Raw genomic sequence first — 27407 nt, 5'->3', positions numbered from 1 at the left:
ACCATGCTATATACGCAGATGACATCACCATCTGGTGCCCGGGAGGCTCATTGGCGGAGTTGGAGCAAGCCCTTCAAACTGCTCTCAATACCACAGAAGCCTACTTAAAAAACACTGGACTTCGTTTGTCGCCCACAAAATCAGAGTTGCTACTGTACCGGCAATCTCGCCAAGGCGTTCGTAACTTAACACCCTTAGGTGATCTACCCATAGCGCTACACGCCAAAGATGGGCAGCGAATACCCCGCGTGGACTCCATACGCATTCTCGGCCTCCTCGTCGAGGCCACTGGCTGTCATGCAAGAACAATTAAACATATCACAGCTAAAACCGAGAACATGCTCCGACTCATTCAGCGAGTCTCGGGTCGTAGACGAGGCCTTGGAGAGGCCAACCTTCTGCGCATATACCACGCGTTCCTAATGAGTCACATCAATTACGTCGCCTCTGCCCACAACTGGACGAAGGTAGAAAAGACGAAACTAAACACACTCATGCGCAAAAGCATTAAACAAGTCCTTGGTTTGCCTCAAAACACGAGCACTTCCCGTCTCGACCAACTAGGCATGCACAACGGCATCGATGAAGTGATCGAGGCCCAGACCACGGCCCAAGTGATCCGCCTCTCCTCCTCCAAGGCAGGCCGCCGACTTCTAAGCGAGGCCGGCATGTCCCCACACCCCTGCCTTGAACGCGCAGTAACCCTCCCCAGAGTTGTCCGAGCTACTTACATGGTAACCCCATTTCCGCGAAATGTCCACCCACAACACAACAAAGGCAGACGGCTGGCCCGCGCTCGCGCGATCCTAAACCGTACCGCCGCGAATCGCAACTCTACCGCATTCGTCGACGCAGCGCAATACGGTAACTCCTCCTCTTTCGCACTCGCGGTAGTAGATGGCGACGGAGCCCTACGCTCAGCCGCCTCGGTTAGGCTATCAACAAGCGCCATAGCCGAACAAGTTGCTATAGCTTTAGCGATGACCGACCCCTCACTCACTAATGTCTTCACAGACTCTCGCGCCGCCATTCGGGCTTACGAAACCGGCAACATCGCTCCAGAAGCAGCCCGCATTTTACAAACACGGAAATATACGGGCTCGCACTACCTCTCTTGGTTCCCTGCCCACATGGGCAAAGACGTTCACCCACAACAACCCAACCTCAACGAAATGGCTCATGATCGAGCACGAGAACTGACCCGCCGTGACGATCAATCAGCCACCGAAGAGCTGGGCCCAGACGTGCAGTTTAATGACCCACTACTCACCTTCCATGAAATTACCTCCCACTACCGACACAACAGAAGCCGATACCCTTTACCCCATTCAAAACTCGAACGCGCGCAAGAAGTAGCCTTTAGAATGTTACAAACGAGATCGTACCCATCACGGGGCCGACTCAGCCATTATAACTCAGACATAAATTCACAGTGCCCAGATTGCACAGAAGTGTACTGTTCACTCGCGCACATGCTCTGGCAATGTCCCGCGTTACCTCAGGGACCTCTCACCAGTGAGTCCGACTGGGAGGAGGCACTCAGGAGCCCCAATCTCCGAAACCAACTTAAGGCAGTCCAGAGGGCCCAAGAACTGGCGGAACGCCACCACGTTCCAGCCCCGACTCGGGCGTCGCCTACGGTAGCGGCTGCTAGGATGTCCCACGTGGGCACCCTGGTGGCTTAAACTCCTCAGGACCATATATTAAAGTTCTTGACTGACTGACACCGGAGCTATCGAAAACAAAAAGAAAGTACTTGCGCCTGGCTCCACCGACTCTGAATGTGCATTAGCTGTTTCGTCCTTTCGAAGCAGTGTAACCGCTGTGCGCTGCTGCCTGTCTCAAATTGATTTGCGGCATTGAACCTAACTGACATCACCTACAGAGGCTGCCGAGGAAAGAAAAATCTCGTCCCTTTTGAGGACCTCTATCTCGGCTCTGGGTTTCTCTTTTTTTTTAGCTTCTCGATGTGACAGTGCAGAGACTGAGCCTTTCGCGGCTAATCAATCGCGAAGTGTTTCCTGTAGCTTCATTCGATTGGATATACTGATCATGTAACGGCATTCCGGTATGTCACAACACTTCAAGAAAACGCCACCGCTCTTGAAGCTGTAGTTTCGCGTCCTTGCTGAGAGTGCAAGGTTCTTTTAAGGTGGAATGCTGATTTTTATGGCCTGCACCAAAAAACATAAGCTTGTTTCCGAAGTGAAGCATTCTAAGTCGAGTAACTTGTCGTTTCACAAACATTTTTGGATGGTATCAAGAAAAAGCTAAAATAAAAAATCGCCGCATGTCCACGAAGTGAATGAGGATGAGTGGAGCGAAGCATCCATCAGTCCGTCCGTGCTTCCATCCGTCCATTCGTTCTTGCTTTCGTCCGTCCGTCGGTGCATCCGTCCACCCATTCGTCCGTCCGTGTGAACATACGTGCGTCCATCTGTACAACCGTCCATGCGTCCGTCCGTTCATGCGTGCGTCCATCGGTGCGTCTGTCTATCCATCTGTCTGTCCATCTGTCTATCCATGCGTCCTTCTGTCTGCCGACCATCCGTGTGTCTGTCCGTCCGTCCGCGCGTTGCCTGTCTGTATGTCCGTCCGTGCTTCCATCAGTCAGTCCGTCTGTCCGTGGGTCCGTACGTTGCGTGCATCCGTCCGTCCGAGCGTGCGTCCATGGTTTTGTCCGTGCGTCTGTCTGTCTGTCTGTCTGTCTGTCTGTCTGTCTGTCTGTCTGTCTGTCTGTCTGTCTGTCTGTCTGTCTGTCTGTCTGTCTGTCTGTCTGTCTGTCAGTCTGTCTGGTGAACAGTCCAAGTACCGCCATCTCGCATTTTTATTCTTTATCCATCATTACAAGTAGCGCCACCCAGCGGACATTCTAAGGACTAAAGGAGAGGTGGCTACATACTACTACTACTACTACTACTACTACTACTACTACTACTACTACTACTACTACTACTACTACTACTACTACTACTACTACTACGCGGACGCACGACCCTCGGCATAAGCAGCTTCGCCCATAAAGCTGACCCGCAGGTCGCGGGTTCGAATCCCGGCTGTGGCGGCTGCATTTCCGATGGAGGCGGAAATGTTGTAGGCCCGTGTACTCAGATTTGGGTGCACGTTAAAGAACCCCAGGTGGTCAAAATTTCCGGAGCCCTCCACTACGGCGTCTCTCATAATCAATTGGTGGTTTTGGGACGTTAAACCCCACATATGAATCAATCAGCTTCGCCCATAAAAAAATTCCCAGCATATCCACGGGGTGAATGATGACACGTGGGGCGAAGGTCTCCGCTACCCATCCTCGTGCAATACAAGTGCGCGTGCGTAAGACCAACGAGGAATTGGCAAACGTCAGTGCCTCGTCCACCGACGTATGGAAGCTCAACATCGTTCAGAAGCACTAGTCGAGGCCGCCTGAAATGGACGCATGGACGAACTGATTAATTCTTCGCCCCACTCATCATCATTCACTCCGTGGATATGCTGTGACACCGTTTTTGACGACATGCAATGCAATGCAGCTGGCTACTGCGACGACTACGGCGACACGGGACGTATGGCCTCAGGCGGAGTTTAGCCCATATAAATTGCATATCACACCGTCATATAAATCAATGATCGGGTCAAAATATGCAACACAAAACTTAAAAGAAGAGATGAGTGTTTCTAAATTTTGTGAGGGCTACCGTTTTTACTCAGGGTATTTAATTTTTTGGTTAGCGATATATTCCAGAAGAGCAGAATCACTCGTGCTCTCCACATTGTCCCAATGGCGCATTCTTTGTAATTTACTTATCGCTAGCTACTTCAGGGACATCCAGTCCAGAAGCTTGCCCACACACGCACAGAAATATAAGAAATATAAGGTCACCATTAAAACCACCCATTCTGGTGTGCAGCAGTGTACCACTTGCTCTTCCACAGATGATGAAACAGCGCATCTTGTTCCAGCCTCATTAACAGGCATAATAATTTTATATGTTTGTCCCCACAGTAGATGTAAATTCTATTTCTGAAATTTCCAACTATTCATGCTTTCCTGCAACACAAGCAGGTCATTGGATATCATCATTTCATTTTCGAGCTAAATACTCGCAGCTCACGTGCATCCTTCCTTCGTTGAGGCATATATAAAAACTGGAGAGCTACTTCCAGAAGGTAGCACAGCGCATTAGTTGAAACACAATCCGTATGAAGACACGTGTAGAGCTAATTGAAGTAGAGCTAATTAGCTAATTAGCTATTTAGTATTCCCAACTCATACACAATTACGAAACATTCACGTGATACCCCTCCCCCCACTTTTGCGATGCATTTACATGAGTTCCCCCCGCGGGAACAGCTGGGCGGTTTTTTTTCTTTCGAACTACATACCAATTGCTCGCAGAGCTGCACAACCGTTCGCTGGCCACACCATATATATATATATATATATATATATATATATATATATATATATATATATATATATATATATATATATATATATATATATATAAGGTGTTCCACATAACTTGAGCCAAGAATTTGAAAATGAAAGGAACTTAGGAAGCGAATGGCACCAAACGCATACTACTCCCACTGGCCTGTAGGTACTCGGGCAATTTTTTTTCTCCCCAACTAATAATTATTAATTCTTAATTACCTATTTTTAAAATTCCGCAATTCCGCTTCGAAACTCTTCTGAAAGCAATTGTACGTAAGGGTTAACACTCAGCAAAATAGAGAATTTCATGGAAGCAGAAAGGTACTCGTTACGAACTTCTGCGACTGATCTATAGGGAGACGGGTAACGATGACAAATTACCTTTCGAACAGAAATGTCTCAGGCAGAGGAACACCTTAGTTGAAATCAAAAAAAGAAATACAGTTGCAAAAACAATTTTCGCTCGTCTTATCTTGAACCTACTTGACACTTCCAAAAGTTGCTGAAAGATGTCTGAAGTATTTTCCGCAAAACTTCCTTTTTTTTCCCTTCCTATTTTGAAACTTAACGGCGAACGTTCTAAACATACCCAGGTAAAATTTCCCGTATACTAACGACTACACATATAGCTTATACCAGCGACTTTAGGCATGTGTTCATTAAGCGAAGCGCGAGTATGTTATTTTCGTGGCGAAGCTTCGAAGTAAATCATGCGTTGCGTGGAAGCACTGCCATCGGCTGTAATCCATGCTCCACGACGATGAAAAATGAACACGTGTCGTAGGACGGTATAGAGTTGGTGAAGCGGAGAAAATAGCATAGCAGGTTAGGTGTTCTTTGTTTTTTTTTTCTAAATGATGATTGGCATGGAGTGACTGCATCTCGACTGTTGCTACCAATTGACTGATTGATTGATTTGTGGGGTTTAACGTCCCGAAACCACGATTTGATTATGAGAGACGCCGTAGTGGAGGACTCCGGAAATTTTGACTGCCTGGGGTAACCAGTCACTACCGCGCTATCATTTGACAACTTGGGTCTTTCGCATCGAATGCCTAGCCTTATTGCAACCTTTAGATGCCAGCTCCGGATGGTTTTGAATAAACTTGACCACGGACCATTTTGTGTGCAGAAGATACTAGGACCTTGGGCATCTGCCTCAGTTGCGCAGAAAGCGACTAAAGCAGTGCTACTCTACTTGAAGTCAACAAACCTGAGCGACCACCTGTAGACTGTGTGTGCTCCCCGAGTGTGATACTAACTAGGACCTTGGGCATCTGCCTCAGTTGCGCTGCTACTCTACTTAAAGCACTGCTACTCTACTTAATGTAGACGAACCTGAGCGACCGCCTGTAGACTGTGTGTGCTCCCCGAGTGTGCTCGTGATTGTGTGTACCTTCTCATCTCCCTGCAACCTATTTTCTCCCCTTCATCCCTTCCCCAGTGCAGGGTAGCAAACCGGATGTGCGTCTGGTTAACCTCCCTGCCTTTCTTTGCATCTTTATCTCTTTCTCTCTAGCTCTGCGTATACTCAGCGAGCTTGAGCGGGCTACGCGATAGAGGCAGAACTTGCGCATCTGTTTAGAAAAGCGTACATGACACGTAACAAGGCCTCGTGGTGTGAGCGTGTGCCCGTGCTATAGCCCTGCGCAGTAAGCGTTCAAAATATGTTCATCAATTCACAAGGGCGCTGCTCTTCATTGTCATCATCGTTCAAGCGAATCACCGGCCTCACGTAATGATGGGACTCGTCTCTTGCGATGATGATCATAACTACGCAGTGCTGACATACGAGCCACAAGAAAAGACACAAAAATAGGACAGCGATCGTCCTGTTTCATCTCTTGGTATACGTCCTCGTCCTTCGGCGCTGTGCGGTTATTAGCACGATAGCGGTAAAAAAGCTTGTTTCGCAGAGATTACGGCACCGGTATCGGTGTCACTGTCAGCGGCGTTGGTATTGAGCGAAAAGTTATCTTATGCTTGACCGAAAAATCGAGAGCCAGGCAAATGAAATAAATGCAAAAAAAAAATCCTAGGTTAGAGTGGGAACTGAACCCGGATCGTTGGAGTGGCAAGCGGATGTTCTACCACACGGTCACGCCTCTTTTTTTATTTTATGGTATTTATTATAATGCGTATTCGAAATCGTAACATTTGCTTTGGCGTATAGAGATCTCACGACGACGCATCTGCTTCTGAATACAGTGAAATTAAATTGCTCTGCTGGGAAAAGCAGTGAAAATAGCTTGCATGCTTCACAAACACGTACACGCGTCCTGTATATACATTCTTCACAATGCAACATGAAAAATTGCCGAAATAATAAGTGGTGCAAGCACCCATTGAAATCAGAAAGAAGTCAGAACATATGATTACCGCAATGACTGTGTTGTTTAAAGCCGGTAGCCTGCTACAAAAGGCACACACAAACTACTGCGGCCATTTTCTGAAGGCCACGTTGTGGGTACATAGCAAGTTCGAAAAAATTTCATGCACTAAGTGTTTGAGGTATAAGCACTAGGAACAGGATATAGCTGTCGCGTTCAACTCCTAAAAGCGAAGCTTTAGGGTCGCCTTATTTTTCGATCAGGCCTTACAAATTCCCTAGCCCTCCGTGCTTTTAACATTTCATCACCAAAGTCACGTATACGTTTCAGCACACACACACACACACACACACACACACACACACACACACACACACACACACACACACACACACACACACACACACACACGCACACGCACACACGCACACGCACACGCACACGCACACACGCGCACGCGCACACGCACACGCACACGCGCACGCGCACGCGCACACGCACACGCGCACACGCACACGCGCACGCGCACACGCACACGCGCACACGCACACGCACACGCACACGCGCACACGCACACGCGCACACGCACGCGCACGCGCACGCGCACGCACGCACGCGCACGCACGCACGCGCACGCGCACGCGCACGCACGCACGCGCGCACGCGCACGCGCACACACGCACACGCACACGCGCACGCGCGCACACGCACACGCGCACGCACGCGCGCGCGCACGCGCACGCGCACACACGCACACGCGCACGCGCGCACACGCACACGCACACACGCACACGCGCACGCGCGCACACGCACACGCACACACGCACACACACACACACACACACACACACACGCACACACACACGCACACACACACGCACACGCACACGCACACGCACACACGCACACGCACACGCGCGCGCGCGCGCTTATTGGTAGGCAATTTTAGTTTTCTAGAACTCCATTTTCATTACGTGCTATTTTTTAGATTTCTCAGCAGAATAAGCATACTGCCATAACTACAATGTACCATGTACGTACCTAGTTGACGGCATAGGAAGGGCGTCAATCTTTACAGATATGAGAAATCACTTGTTGATGATTAGCCCACAACAAGGTTTGATGGTACAAACGGGCACTTGGGTGTGTGCCTCAAGTCACTCGCTATCGCCTTCCTTTGAGCTCGCCGAGAGTGGCTTAGTATGTATAGCGATACAGCTACCTTGAGGCACAAGCTACAAACGCGAGCGGCGCTGCATACGAAATGAGCGAGGCTGCGGCTTATCGCGTGTAGTGTTTCTCCTTTGACTTGGGTGTGGTGCTGCAGAGACGCAGTCGCAAGCACTGTGTTGCGGCTGGCGCCACCGTACACCTGTGTTTTGCCTACCTAGGCTTGCCAAATATTTCTTGCTTGCTTGCGGCAGGAACGTGCGGGTGAGCTATGTGCTCTGTCTTTATTGATTCCTGTTCTCTTTTGTTATTCAGTACAAGGCGGTGTTCGCGGGAGCGAAATATACCGTGCGCTCATTTCGGTATTCGTTGCTCTATCTGCGACCTGTGCAGTCGTTTATAAACTGCGACATTATGAGAAGTATTAATAATAAAATAGTATCCTGGACCTACTTGCTTGCTACGCCTAGGTGGTATAGTGGCTAAGGTACTCGGCTGCTGAACCGCAGGTCGCGGAATCGAATCCCGGCTGCGGCGGCTGCATTTCTGATGGAGGCGGAAATGTTGTAGGCCCGTGTACTTATACTTCGATGCACGTTAAAGAACCCCAGGTGGTCGAAATTTCCGGAGCCCTTCACTACTGCATCTTTCATATTCATATGGTGGTTTTGAGACGTTAAACTTCTCGTATCAATCATAGACTTAGCAGCTTTTTTTACTGAACAAAACAGAGCGTAACAGTTGATCACCACCTATCGGAACCACTTAACGTCAATGTTTGAGTACCTAAGAGATCGGTTGTCGCACCACTTTTGTTTTTAGTGTTTATTAATGGCTTGCATTTTTTTTTTGAAAACACCGTTCAAATGAAACTATTTGCCGATGACTGTGTCGTGTATACAGTTGTACACAACACAGACGACCAAATTATACTTAACAATGCACTGCAGAGAATTTATGCTTGCTGTAATAGTTGGGGCGTGAAATTAAACACATCGAAAGCTTATTTCATTTCATTCACAAATGAGAGAAACTCCCTTTACTTTACACATACAATAGAAAACTAAATCATCACCAAACATAAACTGGAAACCACATGCTTTGGCCATGTGTCAGAAAGCGGGAAACAAACTATCTTTTCTAAGGAGAAAATTGCGCACTGCGTCACTACATCTTAAGCAGAATACATACAAACACTAATTACAGCATGGTTAGTGTACATCAGTCTCATCTCGCGTACACATCAAAGGCACCTCGTCAGTAACATATAGCGAAGGCAGAAACGGGTGGTTAGGTTCGTATATTCAGATTTCTCTAGGCACTCTAGTTCTACCGGCTTGCTCGCAAGGGTCAACTTTAAAACTTATTTTACAACGCAGAATCATATCACGACTAAAATTCATTTACCAGTTATATCGTAGTCCCTTCCGCATGTCACGTTCTCATTACCTGCGAGACCCGCCTGGACACTTGTTGCGACTAAACCATTGTGAAGCAATCCACCAATTATTTAGTCGTGTTGATGCTGCCAACCATTCCGTCGGCTATTCACTGCTTGAATAGATTAGATGTAATATTGTGTGCTGTAACACCATTGAATCATCCAGGAACCTTGCACAGTGTGTAAAATTTGAGATAATCTTGTCCTTTCGTGCATATATTTTCTTGCTCCGCTTTCTGCAATATATATATATATATATATATATATATATATATATATATATATATATATATATATATATATATATATATATATATATATATATATATATATATATATATATATATATATATATATATAAAGGTAGGCTACCTAGCAGCCTGATATTCTAAATTCGTAAATAAAAGGGAAATGAGTCGGACCTGGAAAAATTTGGCAGATCCTGCCGAACGTGGGAATCGATGTGACCCGAAGCAAGCGGCGGAAACGTAAACCGTGGTGTAAACGGCACTGTTGATACGTACAAATGCTGAAGAGCTGCGGCTGCTGTCTTAGCGACTTTCACTGTTGTTCACACTCTGCGACGTTGTGAGAAGTTACGTTGCCTAACAGCCCGATACTCCAAAGTCGTACCGAATGATGACCAAGAGAGGAGCCGGAGCTACAAATTGGTGCCTGACATATGCGATGACACCGCGATGGTGTAAAAAAACTACAAGAAAAGAAAACTTTATAACTGTTGAATACTACACACACATCATTTGCCACCTCGAAATATTCGAACACAAATTTATGCCGCTTAGAATATTTATCTAGCGGAATTATTTGCATGTTTGCATGTCAATGTGTGGGAAAATCTGCAAATGATGTTTTTTTCCTTTTATAATACCTGCTCGAATCCGCACTTGACTTCGCATTTGCTTCTCTGAAACGTCATGAACCTTGAATAGACTCGATAGTGTTATTCGACAACGTAATAAAAAAAAAACACCGCTTAAGTTTTTGATTCCACACTGATTAAAATATGGAATAATATCATTTTGTGTATTCCCGTTCTGCTACGTTGTAGTTGATTGAAGCGTTCAGGAGCAGTGGCAAGCTGAAACACTCGTTTGGATTTACACGTAGGCATATTTTCGAGACACGCTGTTTGGGCCAGGAAATACACTGTTGCCTAGTTATGCTTGGTCACATGATACACAATGACACGAAAAGGCACTTCTGTATAAAGCGTGAACAATACAGAGTAAGCTTATATCAAAAGGAATTGAACAGACGGGTTCAATTCCGATAATGGTATTGGCAGAAACTTTCGCAAGACCTTTCGCAAGAAACGTGCGCCACCTCGTCATGGGATGTGAGTCGGGAAGGAGGTTTTGGCGACACTAATTAGGGTCGTCTGTTCCCTTTTACACACACACACACACACACACACAAATAAAAAAATTACAGCATATACACGGAGTGAATGACGATGAGTGGGGTGAAGCTTCGGAGGGTTTTATCGGCAAACCGTAAATCCTCCGTTCGTCCGTCTGTCCCTCCGTCCGCACCTGCTGAGTGAGTCATAAAACTAGGCGGTCACGTACCAAAAAAGACATGAATGTACAGACCCACGGCTTAAGGAGCTTCGACCCTAAAACAATTCAAACTAATGAGGTGAGAGATACAAAAAAAACATAACATAAAATTGAACGTAATGTTCTCTTACGTATACCATTCAGTCATTAGTAAATCACAATAACCTGATGTCCACTCAAGTAACAGCGTTGAAGTTCATTCGAAGGCTAGTCATACGAGCAGGTGCTATGGTTACACATGATGCCATGCATAAATGCCGGAAAAGTGCGTTTTTCATGGTTGCGTAATGAAAAGGCGCTCTTACGTTTAGGGCAGTTCTCAAGCGGTCGTAATTATTAAGGAACGTCGTTTTTATACTACCGGTGTTTCATCAGGACACAATCAATCAATCAATCAATCAATCAACCAACCAACCAATCAATCAATCAATCAATCAATCAATCAATCAATCAATCAATCAATCAATCAATCAATCAATCAATGAGAGTTATTTTAAGCCTAATAATCAGCCTCCTTCAAGTGCTTGTGACGCTTCGCCTTGTCCGCAGAACTCACTGTACGAGCCAGAAATGGCGGCCAGACGACGCTACCGTGTCCTCTAGAGGCGAAGCCAGAGGCTGCCTCACCAAAACCAGCCAGCCTGGAAGTCCCTCCCGCAGTGTCCGAATTGCGCTGGACCAGGCTCGAGGACCCACCCTCCCGACGCACCGTGTACGTGGTGGACGGCGCCGAGGCCGGTGTCTGGCAGGGCGAACACGTGGTGCGCCCAGACTGGCAGAGCCGCTCCTACTTCTCCATCCACAGCGACCCAGCGCTCCTCAAGATTGGCCGAGTGGCTCTCGCCGACAGCGGCACCTTCGTCTGCACGGTCACGTTCAATGACGGGCGCCGCGCCAACCGAACAGTGCACCTGAGAGTAATTGGTAAGTCTGTCCTCTCTGCCAGTCCCTTGCGATTAATTGAATGTATATAAAGCCGTTAATTCATGCCACAGTCAGACATCGCCTCATTACCATGGTGTCGATGCAGGTAATACATTTTTTATGTTGTTAGCCCTCAGAATTGGACACAAGTATGATACGCGTTACATAAAAAAAGGTGGTGGGGAATTAGCGAACACATGTTGTTTCCATTTTGGAATGACCGACATACCATTGCACGGCGCTTTCACATCTTTGAAATCTTGCATCCTTTCTACCAGACACACTGCATCACTCTACAGGCCGTACTAAGCGGAGTAAAATATTTTCAGGAAAAAAAAAAACTGCTTGAACCTTGCGCACATTCGTTTATGGTACAAAAAAAAAAGTCGCAGATTCGCCGCAAGGGCGAAGCAATGAGTGCGATAGCAACAACTTGAAATGTAACGCTGACAACGGCAAGCAGATCGAAACGTGCAGTGCGCTGCTCACTCACAAATGACGCACAAAAACAACACATACAGGACGAGAGCCAACTAACAACATTTACAGCTCGACACTTAACGTGCTGTTTAAACACAGACGACGCACGAAACGTAATCACAGGCACATATATGAGTGTGAACTAACCAGTGTCCCAGATGTTACTTTGCTGTGTTTGAAAAGCGCGCTCCTTTCGCAAACGGGGCCAGTTCAGCGAGCGAAGTTACCGTTGTGCGCCCGCCAACTAAACGAAGTCGTTCCGGTCAAAGCCGAAGACGCGCAATTGTCCCCCACCACAGGATAAGTGCACGGGTAAGGCCCCCTTCTTTCCGGGAACATATAGTGTTTCTCAAAATTAACTAGAGGGCACTCTGGCGCTGCGATCGTTCAGCGACCATGGGAATGATGGGTATAGTACACACGTTTGCCTAGTCTTCGTACTTGCGGGCGGCGAATCGCACTTTCGGCTTCGTTTATTGCTGTGTTTCGATTTTGTTTTGAAAGAAAGATTCAACCCTTTTGAACTTCGTGACCCGATTTTGAAAGGTAATTCGAAAAAAAAATAGGGCGGGGAAGCGCAATTGCTGAACATTTGCTGTTTTTTTTTGTTTTGTGAGAAGACAGCTTCAAGCCACACGAACACACACGGAGCCAAAAGCAGGCCAGAAGTACGAAGTTTAGACAAATGTGTGTACTACCCATCATTCCCATGCTCACTGAAGCAACGTGCGTTGCAGCACCCATAGACACTAGCGCCAGAGTTCCCTCTAGTGTATATTAGGAAACTCCGGGAAGGAAAGCACTCGTGGGACATGAGCGCGCATCAGCGCATCGCGACGAGCTGGGCGCCGACCTTGAAGCCGAGCTAAGCCGAGCGCTCTCATCGCCCCATATCGCTGGTAATGCTGAAAACATGCGATTTACTCCGTGGTAAATATAAATAGCTCGCCGTTCCAACTTTGAAGGAGGTGCGTCTTCGTGGCTCAGTAACTAACGCCACGCGCTCACAAATGAATAGTCGGACGTTCGATTCCGCGCGCAGGAGTGTTCTAGATTATTTTTCTTTCTTGCATTTTCATATATGTAGATACGTATACATATACATGTGAATGATGCCGACGCGGGGGGCAAAATCTAGCCGAGAGTGTCGATATAATTGCTATCGCAATAATAAAGAAGTTATTCATGCAGTATTATAGTTTCTTGGTGACGTCAGCCTCTATTACCGACGGAATAGTCATTGTGTTCATGTGCAAGAGTGCTATGCAAGACGGCTCGAGCTTCTCAGGAACGTGAGTTAGCTCCGAGCTCGCACTACGGCGGTCATGGCACGAGGACAGTGCGGAGCGCATCATAACAGCGTTGATAAAAAAAGAACGCTCTACAAGAAAGAGAGGCGTCAAAAACGCAAGTGGGGGCGTTCGCAGTGGTTATCAAAGAAAGACACACCGCGTACGAACACGTCAGCGCCACCACTCATTCAACATTTCAACAGTGTAGCGACGTCAGCGTGATTATCGCGCTATCTTTTTGTCAACTAAATATCGCGCCTCCCACAGGCGTGTTCGCGGCGTTCGTCCTCTTTTGGGCAGGTTCTTTCGTTTCGCTTACAGCATCAAAATTTGGACTCTCGGTGGCAACAAGGGTGCGCACTCGTGCAGCTTGTTTCGCTTCTATCAGATATTTCAGGAGACCGCCAGGGGGCTCGAAGTAGTGCAGACGCGCTCGCTTCGCGCTCTGGATTCTCATGATTTTTAGTGGTGTTTTCCTTCTGCAACCACTCGAAAACGTTACTATCAGCTTCAAGAAGTTCCGAGGAACGCCTGGGCACCACTCAAGAGGATTTCTTGCCACTTGGAGGTGCCAAAGGACTTCAGAAAGCTCGTCACCCCTAGGACACTCACCAAACGCTGACCTGGGGAGCCGCCGGCAGCTGCACCGACGCTGGGGACGCCCGCGTCGGAGCTTCATCCAGCTATGGCTCTCAACGTGGTGACCGACAAACAATACCACATCCTAGACCAGGATGGTACAGCAGACGACCAAATGGATCAACTCCAGGGCGACCACGATACGGTGAGCCGAGACGCTATCGGCGCTCAATCGCATGCAGAAGAGGACGCTAGCTGGCAGGCAGCGAAATCCACCAAGAAACGCAAGCAAGAGGCACTGGAGCGGAGGCGCGGCAGCGCAGGGCTCCAGGACCAAGTTAAGACAGGCACGCCAACATTCAAGAAATTGCCAAAGCTACCGCCGTTGCCGAAGGACGATTACAAGATCGTCATTCGTCCAAACCAGGGCCTCCCGCTGAGAAACATTCTGACTCCTACGCTTGCGCAAGCAATCATCGAGGCATGCCAAGCTGGCATCAGAGATGACCATTTCATCTTTAGAATCAACCCAGGGTCAAACATAGCGATTCTGTCGACCAAATATGAGGAAGTGGCGGACAAAGTGCGTCTGATACGCGCCCTTGTGCTTAACGGCAGGGCTCACGCTGTCCGTGCCTACGCCGCAAATGGAGACGATACTCTGAGAGGGGTGATTCACGGCGTACCGATGAACACCTCAACCGAAACTCTCATGGCGCACCTACGTGTCAGAACGCACGGTGTGGAAATCATCACTGCCAGAATGATAGGCACAACGAAAAGCGCAGCCATTACATTTTTCGGTCCAACGCTACCTCGTACCGTCTACTATTACGGGGGTGAACTCTCCTGCTACCCCTTCCGACCTACGATTCAAGTCTGCAAGGTCTGCCGAGAAAAAGGACACCGCGCGGACGTTTGCCCGCATCCGGATCGCCCCACTTGCCGGCTGTGCGGACTGACTAATCCAACGGATGGACATCCGTGTTCTATTAGTTGCGCCTCGTGTGGGGAGGCTCACCCCACAGGAGATCCAACTTGCAAAAGAAGACTTAAGCCGCCGAAGCCTAAACAACCGCAAGTACAAGCAGGCTACAGTGATAAGCTTCAACAGGGCACTAGCAACGACCCACCGAGGACCAAGAATCTCCGCTGGTTCTCCTCCGAAGAGGAAGAAAACGCCTACAAGTCAGCCGATGACAAGCACAGTTCCCGGTCGCATTCACGGTCCCCGGGCAGAAAGCCGCACTCGCCATCCAAGAAGAGCGCGCCAGCACCGACTCAGCAGAACCTCCACCGCGGTCCTCCAGGAGGGGGAGCCAAAGGCAACGGCGGGGATCAAGGATGCACCCAACAGGCATCATCACTTCCGGTAAGCAGGGTGGAAGCCGTGGCTCCCAAGTCTGCATGTACTCCCCCCATCACACAAAACGTACACTATCAAGCAGTAATCGCTGAAAACAAACAGCTTAAGTAACGCCTTGACAAATACGAGAGCAAAATAATGTGGCTCGAAAAACAGCTGGCCCAATTAATGGGAGCCACCCCGAAAACTACAGTCCAGGCCTCTCAAAATCTAACTAGCCACCCAAGCGAAAAGCTACGGGACAATGGACACATCCAACCGCAATCGACACCACCACGAGATCCTGTAGCCAATATAGGAACAGAACAAACAGCGACAAACCTCACTTTACAACAACAACTGCAGCTAATGCAACAGCACATACTGCAGCAAACAGAAGCCCAAATGAAACAGTTCTTTGTCGAATTTCAAGACCTGAAGCGATACGTTCATGAAAGCCTCGACAAAGAAACGAAGCGTCGACGTAAGCAGAGCCAACCGCGGTCCCAGGAGTCTGACGCCAAAAGCATGCTTACCTCGGACGCTGAAAGCACACCCACCTCCTCGCATCATGGCAATTAACCGACGCATAGCAAACGAGAATCTCACTATATGGTCCTGGAACTGTCGTTCCCTGCACAACAAGCACGCTACACTCACTCTATACATAAAGGCGGCGCTGGTTCCTCCTGACGTAATCTGCTTGCAAGAGGTGGGAGCCAGGCCTAAAACAGTTTCTGGCTACAAACTGTACATGGATCCAAATACACCTAAGATTGCGACACTCGTCCGGAAAGAATTGGCAGCTACATGCATAACGGCACCGAACGAAGAGACGCAACACCTTATCGTAACGCTCTGGCCAGCGAAGAAAGGACGCCCGAGGCAGGTTATATGTAACATATACAGTCCCCCACAAGACAGAAAAGCAGAATTCAGCAATATCTTCCACTATTTGAACAAGCTTCAACCACGCGACCACTTGATCATCACTGGGGACTTCAACGCTTGGCACACCACATGGGGTTATAGCGCAGACAGACCCAAAGGTACGCGACTTTTAGAAGCGATACAGCGCTACGACTATACACTCCTCACGACACCGGGCATACCGACTCGTATAGGAAACAGTGCCAACAGGGACACCACTCCCGACCTTACCGTAACCAACAATGCCGCGACAATGCGCTGGAGTGTGCTGGACGACAATCTGGGCAGCGATCACAATATTGTGCAAATAACATATGAAACAGCTCGACTGCGACGCCCGCTCGGAAAAGCCAGACTGACTAACTGGACTAAATATAGAGAGCAACAGGAAGTAGACGGGCCCAAGCCAACAACTATAGCCCAATGGACACCGTACATTAAGGGTCTCTATGACAAGAACACCAAGATATATCAAACAACTACCGACGCACCTGCCATTACCACCCACTTGACACATCTTTGGGAAGCTCGTCGAGGCCTCACGAAACGGTGGCGCCGACAAAAGCTAAATAAGAAACTCAGACTCCGTATAGCGAAAATCACGGAGGAAGTAAACGCATACTCAAAGGAACTTTACAACAACAACTGGCGCACCTTCTGCGATTCCTTAAAAGGCACATTAAGCACGAAAAAGACGTGGAACATCCTACGGAGTCTTTTGGATCCCTCTGCAACAAGAACCGAAACAAACGCTACCCTTCAACGGCTAGCTGGGGAATTTCAAGGTGATCCGGATCAGTTAATAGAAGAGCTGAAACAACGCTACACAGGAGAACGCAAGCAAAACGTTAGCCCAACACCCAGTCAAGAATACAATGGAGAACCCAACACTGAGCTCGACGCCCCCATAACCTTTGCTGAGGTTTATGCAGCGGCTCAAAGCTTCAAAAGAAATACAGCGCCCGGATTGGATGGCATTACAAATGCCATGATACGGAACCTCAGCGATGAAGCATTACAAGCCATCACAGACCACTTTAATCAGGAAGTCTGGACACCGAGTGGAAAGATACCTGCAGAATGGACACTGGTACAGGTTGTACTCATACCTAAACCAGGCAAACGGCGAAGCCTTGATCAGCTACGACCAATTTCTTTAACGTCATGCATCGGCAAGCTCTTCGAAAAAGTTATACTCACTCGCCTTGAGCAATACACAGAAGAACGGGGGCTTCTACCAACATCTATGTACGGATTTAGGCGAGGAGTGTCTACCCAGGATATCTTCTTACTGCTCAAAGAGGAAGTGCTTAACCCAGCGCCAGGTAGTCTCAACAATCTACTCGTTGCACTCGACATCGAAAAAGCATTTGATAATATTGCGCACTCTACCATACTAGACGGTCTTGCAGCCATAGGATGCGGACAACGCATATTCAACTATGCCTCTGATTTTCTTGGAAATCGCAAGGCGCAGATTGGCATAGCTGGTACCAAATCATCACCATACGACCTCCCACTGAAAGGCACACCTCAGGGCTCCATCTTGTCTCCATTTTTATTCAATATCGGCCTCCGGAAACTAGTCCTCCAGCTGGAGACTGTACCAAACCTGGGCTGTGCCTTTTACGCGGACGATATTACGCCATGGGCAACAAAGGGCTCCTATGGAGAACGACAAGATGTACTGCAAACCGCTATAGACATGATTCAAGGCTACCTCACTGCTGCAGGCATGTCGTGCGCACCTAGCAAATCGGAATATTTGCAAATAAGACCCCCACGCACTCGGTCCAACCGTGCACCCGCGCTGCAGCTAGAAATTGCCGGACAGATCATCAACAGGACGCCAGTAGCTCGAATATTAGGCATGCACGTGCAAGAAAACAACAGCGTAAAGACTGCAATAGGCAAACTCAAACACACCGTAAAGAGTATTGCATCCCTTATAGCTATAATTGCGCGAAGTAATGATGGGATGACAGAGGCCGACACGGTACGCCTTGTACAGGCCTTCGTTCTCAGCCGAGTCACGTTCGCTCTTCCCTTTCAATCAACACGCAAGCCCGAAATAGAGCAGATTGACAGACTCATCAGAATTGCGTACAAAGCAGCATTGCGACTTCCGAACAGCACAAGCACAGAAAAACTCATAGGACTCGGCATGCATAATACGTATGAAGAATTGGCCGCCGCCACGCTAATCGCACAGCGAGAACGACTCACCACTACGCTCCAGGGAAGAACACTGCTACAGAGGCTGGGATACCCTCTCACCCCTCAATACTGTGGCGATGAGACAGTCATTGTACCCAAGCAAATACGTGATCAAATAATCGTGGAACCAGTTCCAAAAAAACATGCACCCGCTCTACAACAAAAAGCGCCGTCAAGCGCGAGCACGAAAACTCCTGCAGAGAAGTAGCGATCCAGACGCTTACTTTACCGACGTCAGTCTTTATCCCGCGCCACCACAAGGCTCCAGAAAACAAGCATATGCATTGGCAGTGACTAACCAAAGCAAAGTCGTGGCCTGCGCGTCCCTACGCACCAGATCAAGTGCCACCGCAGAGGCAGCAGCCATAGCCTTGGCAATCAGAGAAGCCGAAAGAAGGGGGCGCTCAGCGTATATTTTGACAGACTCACAAGCTGCATGCCGCTTATACCTTAGAGGCACACTTCCAAGGTGCGTCACTGATATTTTGGGGAGTCACATGGCGCCACTTGGTGCCCAGGGCATGACGGCCTGGGGGGGAACGAGGAGGCAAACTGCGTAGCTCGCGGACTTACTGGCCGAGACGCAGGACTCTCCTCAGGACACCTCACAGGGCATCATGAAGAGCAAAGTGTAACAAGCAGGCAGATATTGGAAAACCAACGCCTTACAAGACGCACGTACGCCCCTCCACATCCGAACTTAAGCAGCCAACAAGCCCGGGATTGGCGCCGCCTCCAAACGAACACATACCCCCACATATCAAAACTACACGCAATTTTTCCACAGATATACACAACAGGGGTATGCCCATGGTGTAGTAACCACACAGCCACACTTACACACATAACCTACCAATGTACCGAGCGGCCAGCCAATGCAGTATCTAGGTTGGTGCGCTCACTACAAACACTCACAACGTGGTCTTGGGAGGCACGGCTTTCCGAGCTGGCACTGGGGAGCCAACTGGTGACCCTAGACCAGGCACGGCGAGCCGCTGTGGCCAGTGGGGCTCTACAAGAGGGCTCCACCCGGGATTAGTCACGTAATTTTAATTCTTCAATAAAGTTTATTCTCAGATATTTCAGATAAATGATGAGATATTTCAGATAAATGAAAGGGTGGGTTGTCACCTGGGACGCTCGCATCATGGCAGCAACGTGGTTTTGGTGGATACGTCGTGAGCCAGGTAAAATTGAATGCGAGACATCGTATCCACGTGATGGTATCACTTTCACTTTTTCGCGAACGGTGTGCACAGTTTTCGCGATAAAGCTGCTTGTGCTGCTTTCGATGGTGGTGTGGCATGAGCACTTCTCCTCGGCAAAAGCAAATATGGTGGGCGGTACTCGATTTTCGCCGTGGGCGTCTGTCAATCCAACAGATTTACGCGTGAACTCGCATACAAACGCGTCGATTCTGAGAAGGCCCCAGTTCAACTCGTGACTGTCATGGTGCCGGTGTGAAGCGTTTCATGCGGTGGACGGTAAGCTTCCTTGCATGTAAAATGATTTGATCATCTGATCTAGCTTCTTCCAGTTTTTAGGTTAGTCGTCTGCTCAGGCTGCTTCGAAGTGACGATCACTTCAGATCTGTCCTTACTTTAAATATAATTAGCGTGACCTAATTGACGTAATATAGAAAACTATTGTTCGATTGGCAAGATAATAACAATGAAATTTATTACCGCGGGGGCAATGAGCAAGGTCTTCACTAGTATAGATTGATGGATTGATTGACATATGGGGTTTAACGTCCCAAAACCACCATATGATTATGAGAGACGCCATAGTGGAGGGCTCCGGAAACTTCGACCACCTGGGATTCTCTAAGGTGCACCCAAATCTGAGCACACGGGTCTACAACATTTCCGCCTCCATCGGAAATGCAGCCGCCGCAGCCGGGATTCGAGCCCGCCACCTGTGGGTCAGCAGCCGAGTACCTTAGCCACTAGACCACCGTGGCGGGGCCTTCATTAGTATGGAGCTAATCAACATAATCCTCGTGAGCTCGTGCCTAGTTAGCATCGTATTAGAAAGGTTTTACTAGCGTAGCTTTAATTAAGCTTTTTTATAATTACCATCGTGTTAATTCGTGAAGTCTTAGAACAATCACGGCTTTACATGGCGTTATTAGCACGGTTCTATTAATATGTGGACTAATTATCGCGACCTTATCATGACGAGTTCATTAGCTTGGTCATATATATCTCGACCTAACAAGCCAAGTATACCGCCCAGCCAGTTAGCTAATTAGCGAGCCGCACGAGCTCGGGGAGCTAGCAGACAATGAATACGGCGAAGAGGGCAGGTGCCGGCCGAGCACGGCACTAGAATTATTGGCTATTGTTTTTTCCCTACGCAAATCGCTCTCAAGCGAATCATTAGCAGTTATCATTACAGATGCGTTATCAGTATGTCATGCACTTTCTGCGGCAGCAAATGCAGAGCTGATGAATACGTTTCAGCATTTAGTACCGAAAAACGTAAAGAAACTGCATTTGCTACTGGTACCAGGCCACCGCGGATTATATTTAAACAAAATGGCAGACTCTTTAGCAGCAATATCGCTGAGTGGGCCCACCATCCCAGTTTTGCCAGATACGGCTTACGTGACAGCGCTAAGGTTCCGAAATGCTTGTTTGCAATGGGGAATAGGTAATTTGGATAACTTTAGAGATTTCGAGCGTTTAAGGTATTGCTGGAATAAATAGTGGTGTGTATATCGCCAGTTAGAGGTCCCTTATACCAGATTGTGCTGTGCAGTTCCACAACTAAATTATTACCTTAACAAAGCTCGACTCAAGGCGTCACCGCTGTGCATTTTTTGCAACTAAATTGTAACAATTGAACATTTCTTTTTACTCTGTCGTCGTTGCTCTTATCAGATGGATGGATGGATGAAAAACTTTTATTGGGGTCCTGAAGGATTCTACCCTCGTTTTATAGGGGCAGAGAAAAACATTTTTAGTAGCCTCATTACAAAAGCCAGGAATACAAGTAAATCTACCAGTACTTTTATCAGTTGGCGGCACTTCATTTGGTTACTGCCACAGGGATATATGCTCCACTGTGTTAGATTACATCATTGCAACTAAAAGATTACCTTGCTACCGAACCCTAACCTTTTCAGATATTTAGTTCATAATTTGTAGCGATGTCTGTCAGGAACAAGAGATGGTTTGACCGCTTGCTCAGCAAACATTTTTGTTTATTGGCTGTATTATCCTCAAACAAATTTTTCAGATTGGCTTTAATTTCATTTTAATTTCATTTAAGTATCCTGCCTCCCGGTTCTTGGCCCATCCCTCTCTGTGGGTGAGCGCCATCCATCTGAGGTCATCAGCATCAGAATCTGCAGGACCACCATGAGAATTATACACGCGGCCTCGGCTTTAGCAATGGTCACGATAATGCAAGGCGCTTGGCAAAAACTTATAACAGAGGCCACCATGTTCATTATATTAAAATATACTTAGTGCACACATTAAAAGCTTCAAAATAAAGTTAAACAGCCCGTGGCTTTAAAGTGTACGATGACCAAATGTTTCTGACTCATCTATTGTATGGATGCACTTCTGCCCTCATTGGAACGACAAACAAATGAAAGAAGATACCTTTGGTTTGAAAACAGTACCTAACTTTGTCGACCGTCCTTGACGTGACGCTGCGTTCTATCGTAATCAATAAAACGCAGCTTGCACTGAGGGGTGAATTTGACCTTTCCTACTGTTGGCGCGTTCAAAGGGTGGGTGTCGCCAGTGCTTGGAAAGATCCAGTGTTTCACCAAGTTCGGGCCATCCCACATAGCGCCCAGTTTTTACTCTCTCCCCCTTTCACTACATATTTTCCTCATTCCCTTACCCCAAGTGTAGAGCGCCAAACCACACGCTTGTCTGATTAAAATTCCTGCCGTTCCCTAGCTTGTCTTCTGTCTCACTTTCTTTCTACAGAATAAGCTACCACAAACAGCCCGCAACTTCACAATATTTGAAAATACTGGAAATCACATACAGAGGTGCGTTCGTTCCTTCGACTACGAGTAAGTTTGTTGGCCCACCATCAAGCATTAGAGATGTATACTAAGCGGGCTGAGCCCCGGTTAATTTCCCTGCCTTTCTATTATCATTTTCTGTCTCTCTACGTGCCAGAGCTTAATACGTATTGGGCATCCTACGAAGAATAGTGCTTACCTGGGCTGGTTGGTTGCACATCGTACGGAGGGTTTCCTGCCAAACGTACCGGCAAAAACAGAATAGTGAGAACTAGGAGACAATCATTCGAAAGAAAGTATACATACATGGGGTGCTATTAGTAGCAGATGTAATTAAATGCGAAGAAAGAAAAGTGGATGGAAAGATAACCTGCCGCAGGCAAGGACCTCGTCCACTTTTCTTTTTCACATTTACATAACAACAACTACTAATAGCACCCCCTGCACTTTCTTTGGCATCAATGCCTCCCTGCCTTTCCTCACTGCTGCTCTCTTTCTCTTGTTCGTTAGTTCTCATCAATATTGTGTCTAACAAACAAAACGAGGGCTTCATTGTACACTTCTTCCCTTGATTCATAGCGAGGGTCTTGTTCTGGCAGACTTGATGCCTTCAGGTAGATTGCAAGGGATTACTGGTCATCTGCCAGCTCGTGCTAACATCACGCTCTACATGCCGCCATCAGGCAGAAGAGTACTTCGCCCTCACTGTAATGGCTACTGGCGTGGCTGACTGACGCTTCCACGTTTAAATGCATATCTATACCCTATGAGGTGGACGGAAGGATGACCACCGCCGTAGCTCAGTGGAAGATCATCGGACGCGTTCTTTGAAGGTCACATGTACGGTCTCAGCTGGGGGCAAGTGATTATTTCGTCCACTTTTCTTTCTATACATATACATTACAATGTAACCCGTAACCCGTAACCTCTGGCGTCCCCCAAGGATCCGTTCTTGGCCCACTACTCTTCCTGATTTACATTAACGATTTGCCACATAACATCTCTTCTTCTATTAAACTTTTTGCCGATGATTGTGTTATTTACCGCGAAATTAAAACCCCTTCTGACCACCTTGCCCTTCAGTGTGACTTAGACAATGTTTCATCTTGGTGGGATACTTGGCTAATAAACCTTAATGTTACCAAATGCAAGGTAAAGAGAGTTTCACGTCGAACATGTTATATTTCTACTAACTACGTACTTATTAATTCTCTCCTTACTAAAGTTAGCTCTTACAAGTACCTTGGCGTTACAATTTCTGACAACCTTTCCTGGCAGTCTCACATTGACCTTATTAATAACAATGCTAACCGCACACTTGGTTATTTACGCCGTAACTTCTCCCTTGCCCCGATGCAGCTGAAACTTCTGCTCTATAAAACATTAGTCCGACCAAAGCTAGAATATTCATCATCTGTATGGGATCCCCACGTAAACATCCATATCAGTAGCATCGAAGCAATTCGAAATCGCGCCGCTCGTTTCATTTTGTCGAACTATTCCCGTACCGCAAGCGTAACCCATATGAAGTCAACTTTAAATCTACCTAGCCTATCATTTCGCCGCAAAATCTCGCGCTTGTGCCTCTTCCACAAGTTGTACCATACCATGCACTCACTGAGTAACTCGCTTTTTTGCCGCCATCCTACATTTCATCCCGCATCGATCACCACTTCAAAGTTGGAATTACAAGCAGCCGTACAAACCTCCATTTTAATTCATTCGTGCCCAAAACAAGCTCGGACTGGTATTACCTTCCCGCTTCCATCGCATCCATCACTGACCCGGCCAACTTCAAGAGTACCATAAACGCATACCCTTTTTAAACATGCTCCATTTGTTTGTGCAGATTGTTACTTGTTTTTCCACCACTCCTCTCTGTAACGCCTTGTTCATTGAGAGAAAATAAATGAAATAAATGAAATGAAATGTATATGTATAACACCCCAATCTGTATATGTATAACAACCCCTACATTTTCTTTGGAATGATTTTCAGTTAGTTTTTATTGATATTGTGTCTAACAAAGAAAAAAAAAACGCACCATGTTCTTTTCTTCTTGGCCAGGACACAGGAACAGGTCACGTGACACACCACCGACACACCAATGAGCCCCCCGTACGAGCCTACATAGAGGTTCTTTGTGTGTTTGTGTGTGTGTTTGTTTGTGTGTGAACGTTAATTTGCCCTGGGTATCGAAACGAGACATGTGATTATACAGTTCAGCTTTGTGCACGAAGCGAAGGATAGTATCGCTTAATGGCTAAGTGCATGCACAGCGATTCTGGTTGATCTGCGGAGTGACTAAATTCGCTACCATGAACCACGTTGGCAAGTCTCGCAATTTTCATTATGTAAAGAGATCAGCGCAGTGCGCATTAGAGTTGGTAAATGAACCTTGATGGCTGAATAATGCCCTCGCGAATGTCGGTGCCTCATGTAGCTCGGAGTGTGATGCCAGGCTCTCTTAGCAGACTGAGCTTCTCTCTTTTTCTTTGCCGTTTTCTTATCCACATCAATGTATTCGTTGCCATGACAAGGAGAAATCGAACAACGGATAATTACCATTAGTTTTTAGGAGCCCTCCCACCTAAGGTGAACGCAGAACCTACACCGCTACACCGTTTCGAAAATAAACGTTTATTTCTCCTCCTTCTCCTCCTCCTCTCTTTTGCTGGATTTGTGCATCGACCACGAAAAAACGGGGCCAGCTCCCGAATGACAGTATCAAGACGTAATGAGCAAAGCGGGGAGCAAGTACAAATTCGGGTAATGGAGGACGACAATGGAGGACGAACTGAGCCTTGTCGTGTTGCCGTCACACCATCTGTAATATCGTGCACGCAGAAAGGAGCACGGTTTCCGGTTATTGGAGCTGTTTTATTCTGACAGATGAGCATTTTGGAGGCTTCGAATCGGGCTGAAACGTACAGCATCAAGATACCCGGACCACCAGCCGACGTCGACGATGGTTAATAATCGTAGAAAGTTGAAATACAAAAAAATAATAAATAAAGAGGAAGAATGAAGTGTGAAATGTCGCGTATATTTAAACACGTCAAATCACTTTTGTTTTGTGTTGTATATTTAAGAGTTGTGACCGGACGGGTGAGTATACCAAAAAAATTAAGGCAGCTATATATATATACGCACTGAAGCAAGTGCGGAGCTGGGAAGCTTCCTTCGTTTCTTTTCGGTTTTCTCTTTTTTCTGCTCTCTTTCGTTTTAATGTGTTACAGTTTTTTCTGTATTTTTTCTCTTTATTTCCATTTATTTGTGTGTTTCTTCCTATTTAAGGCTTTATTTGACACCTTCGAGAGTTGCCAAATAAGGCCTTCACTGCTCTCCTCTAGTAGTATGAGGACTGCTGGGACCAAAAAAACAAAGGGGGGGGGGATACCTGCCTCGGGGAAGCACGACGAAGTGATCATGGCACCGAAGCCCAAGCCCATAGTGGGTGCAACACGGTCTCATCAACATGTAGAAACGCCGAGCGTCCATTTTCCCCAGTTTGTTGGAAAATGGGTGGCCAACCTCATCCGCAGCGCCAACTAATATTGCTCAAGTTTCAGCGTTGATACTTGTGCGATTGTCAATTAAAAAAACAAATATTGAGCATATCTGAGGCCCCATAACAATACGTCAATATTTTGTATGTCTGGATTTATACTAGAGAACCACACACATGTAATTCTAAGGACCGTAGCGTTTATCACGCTGCGCTGACAGTGCAACGTGATGCTGAAAAATGCAAGTGTTTCCAAGATTTTGCTAAGACGACACGGTGGTGGCACCCGCCCGTCGCTTTGCGTTCTCCACCTCATCGCCCCCGAGACAGGCGCGCGTCTTTCTCCGTGGGCGCGCATGCCTTGCTTCGTTTTCAAAGGTAACTGCCAGATAGCGCTAGTGTCAAACGTGCCTCGATGCGCTCGTTCGCCTTCGCCGCACGGATCGTGACTCTCTAACGCAGCGCTTCCAGAATAAAATTCACCGATTTTATCGCGCAGAACATCAAATGAAAATTTTGTTCACTCTCTCCACACTCAAGACTATCGGCTTTCAACGACATTTGCAGTGAAACATGCAGATACGGAGCCAACTTTTTCCCTAAAATCTGTTTGTAAATATCTTAAAACGTCACATCCGTGATGGAAACGTGTCGCGTATCCGTGGTGAACCTCAGAATAAAACAATTTCAAGTTAAAAAATATGGATGAGAAAAAAGAACAAAAGTAATACTAACACGCCATGTCATTTTTCGTCCCTGCCCTGCTGGCGATATGAAAATGAAGACAGCTACGATTTTATTAAAAGAACATTTTTAGATCTCTTTAAGACAGTAGCCCTCAGAAATATCACTCGGATCGTCTACGTTTTTACTTGATCCTCAACAAGTGAAATGTGAAAATTACTGTACGTTTCCGAAAAAGATTGCATTACCTTATACGGAGGCCGAAAAATCCCGAAATCACCCGACAAGGCTATAATTTCTTTACCGTTGGCAACACTTAAGTGCATACGCTCGGTGGAAATCGCCTGTATTTGCTTTCGTCACGTGTACTGTGTTCTTAGCACGGGGTGACGTCCTTGACTCTGAAAAATAATAGTGCGAGACTGACTTCAGTTATTTTTTTCAACGTGGTCGACGTTCCTGTTGCCGTAGTAGCGGATGACGAGTGCGATCCGTACACCTTAG

The 27407-nt window shown here is 47.2% G+C and overlaps 1 protein-coding gene across 2 annotated transcripts in view; it reads left to right on the top strand.

The window, feature by feature from the left end:
* LOC119163169 (synaptogenesis protein syg-2) overlaps window positions 1-27407 on the top strand; it is a 138180-nt gene that overhangs the window by 68077 nt on the left and 42696 nt on the right. For both annotated transcript variants that reach the window (XM_075882113.1, XM_075882114.1), the window contains exon 2: window positions 11503-11877. In XM_075882113.1, the coding sequence (XP_075738228.1) occupies window positions 11503-11877 (375 nt within the window). The remainder of the gene's footprint in view (window positions 1-11502; window positions 11878-27407) is intronic.

Source organism: Rhipicephalus microplus, chromosome 2 (assembly GCF_043290135.1).
Source record: "Rhipicephalus microplus isolate Deutch F79 chromosome 2, USDA_Rmic, whole genome shotgun sequence".
In the NCBI taxonomy this organism is placed as follows: Eukaryota; Metazoa; Arthropoda; class Arachnida; order Ixodida; family Ixodidae; genus Rhipicephalus; species Rhipicephalus microplus.
Note: the sequence above shows the minus strand (reverse complement) of the source record. Positions and strands in the feature narration are given on the sequence as shown.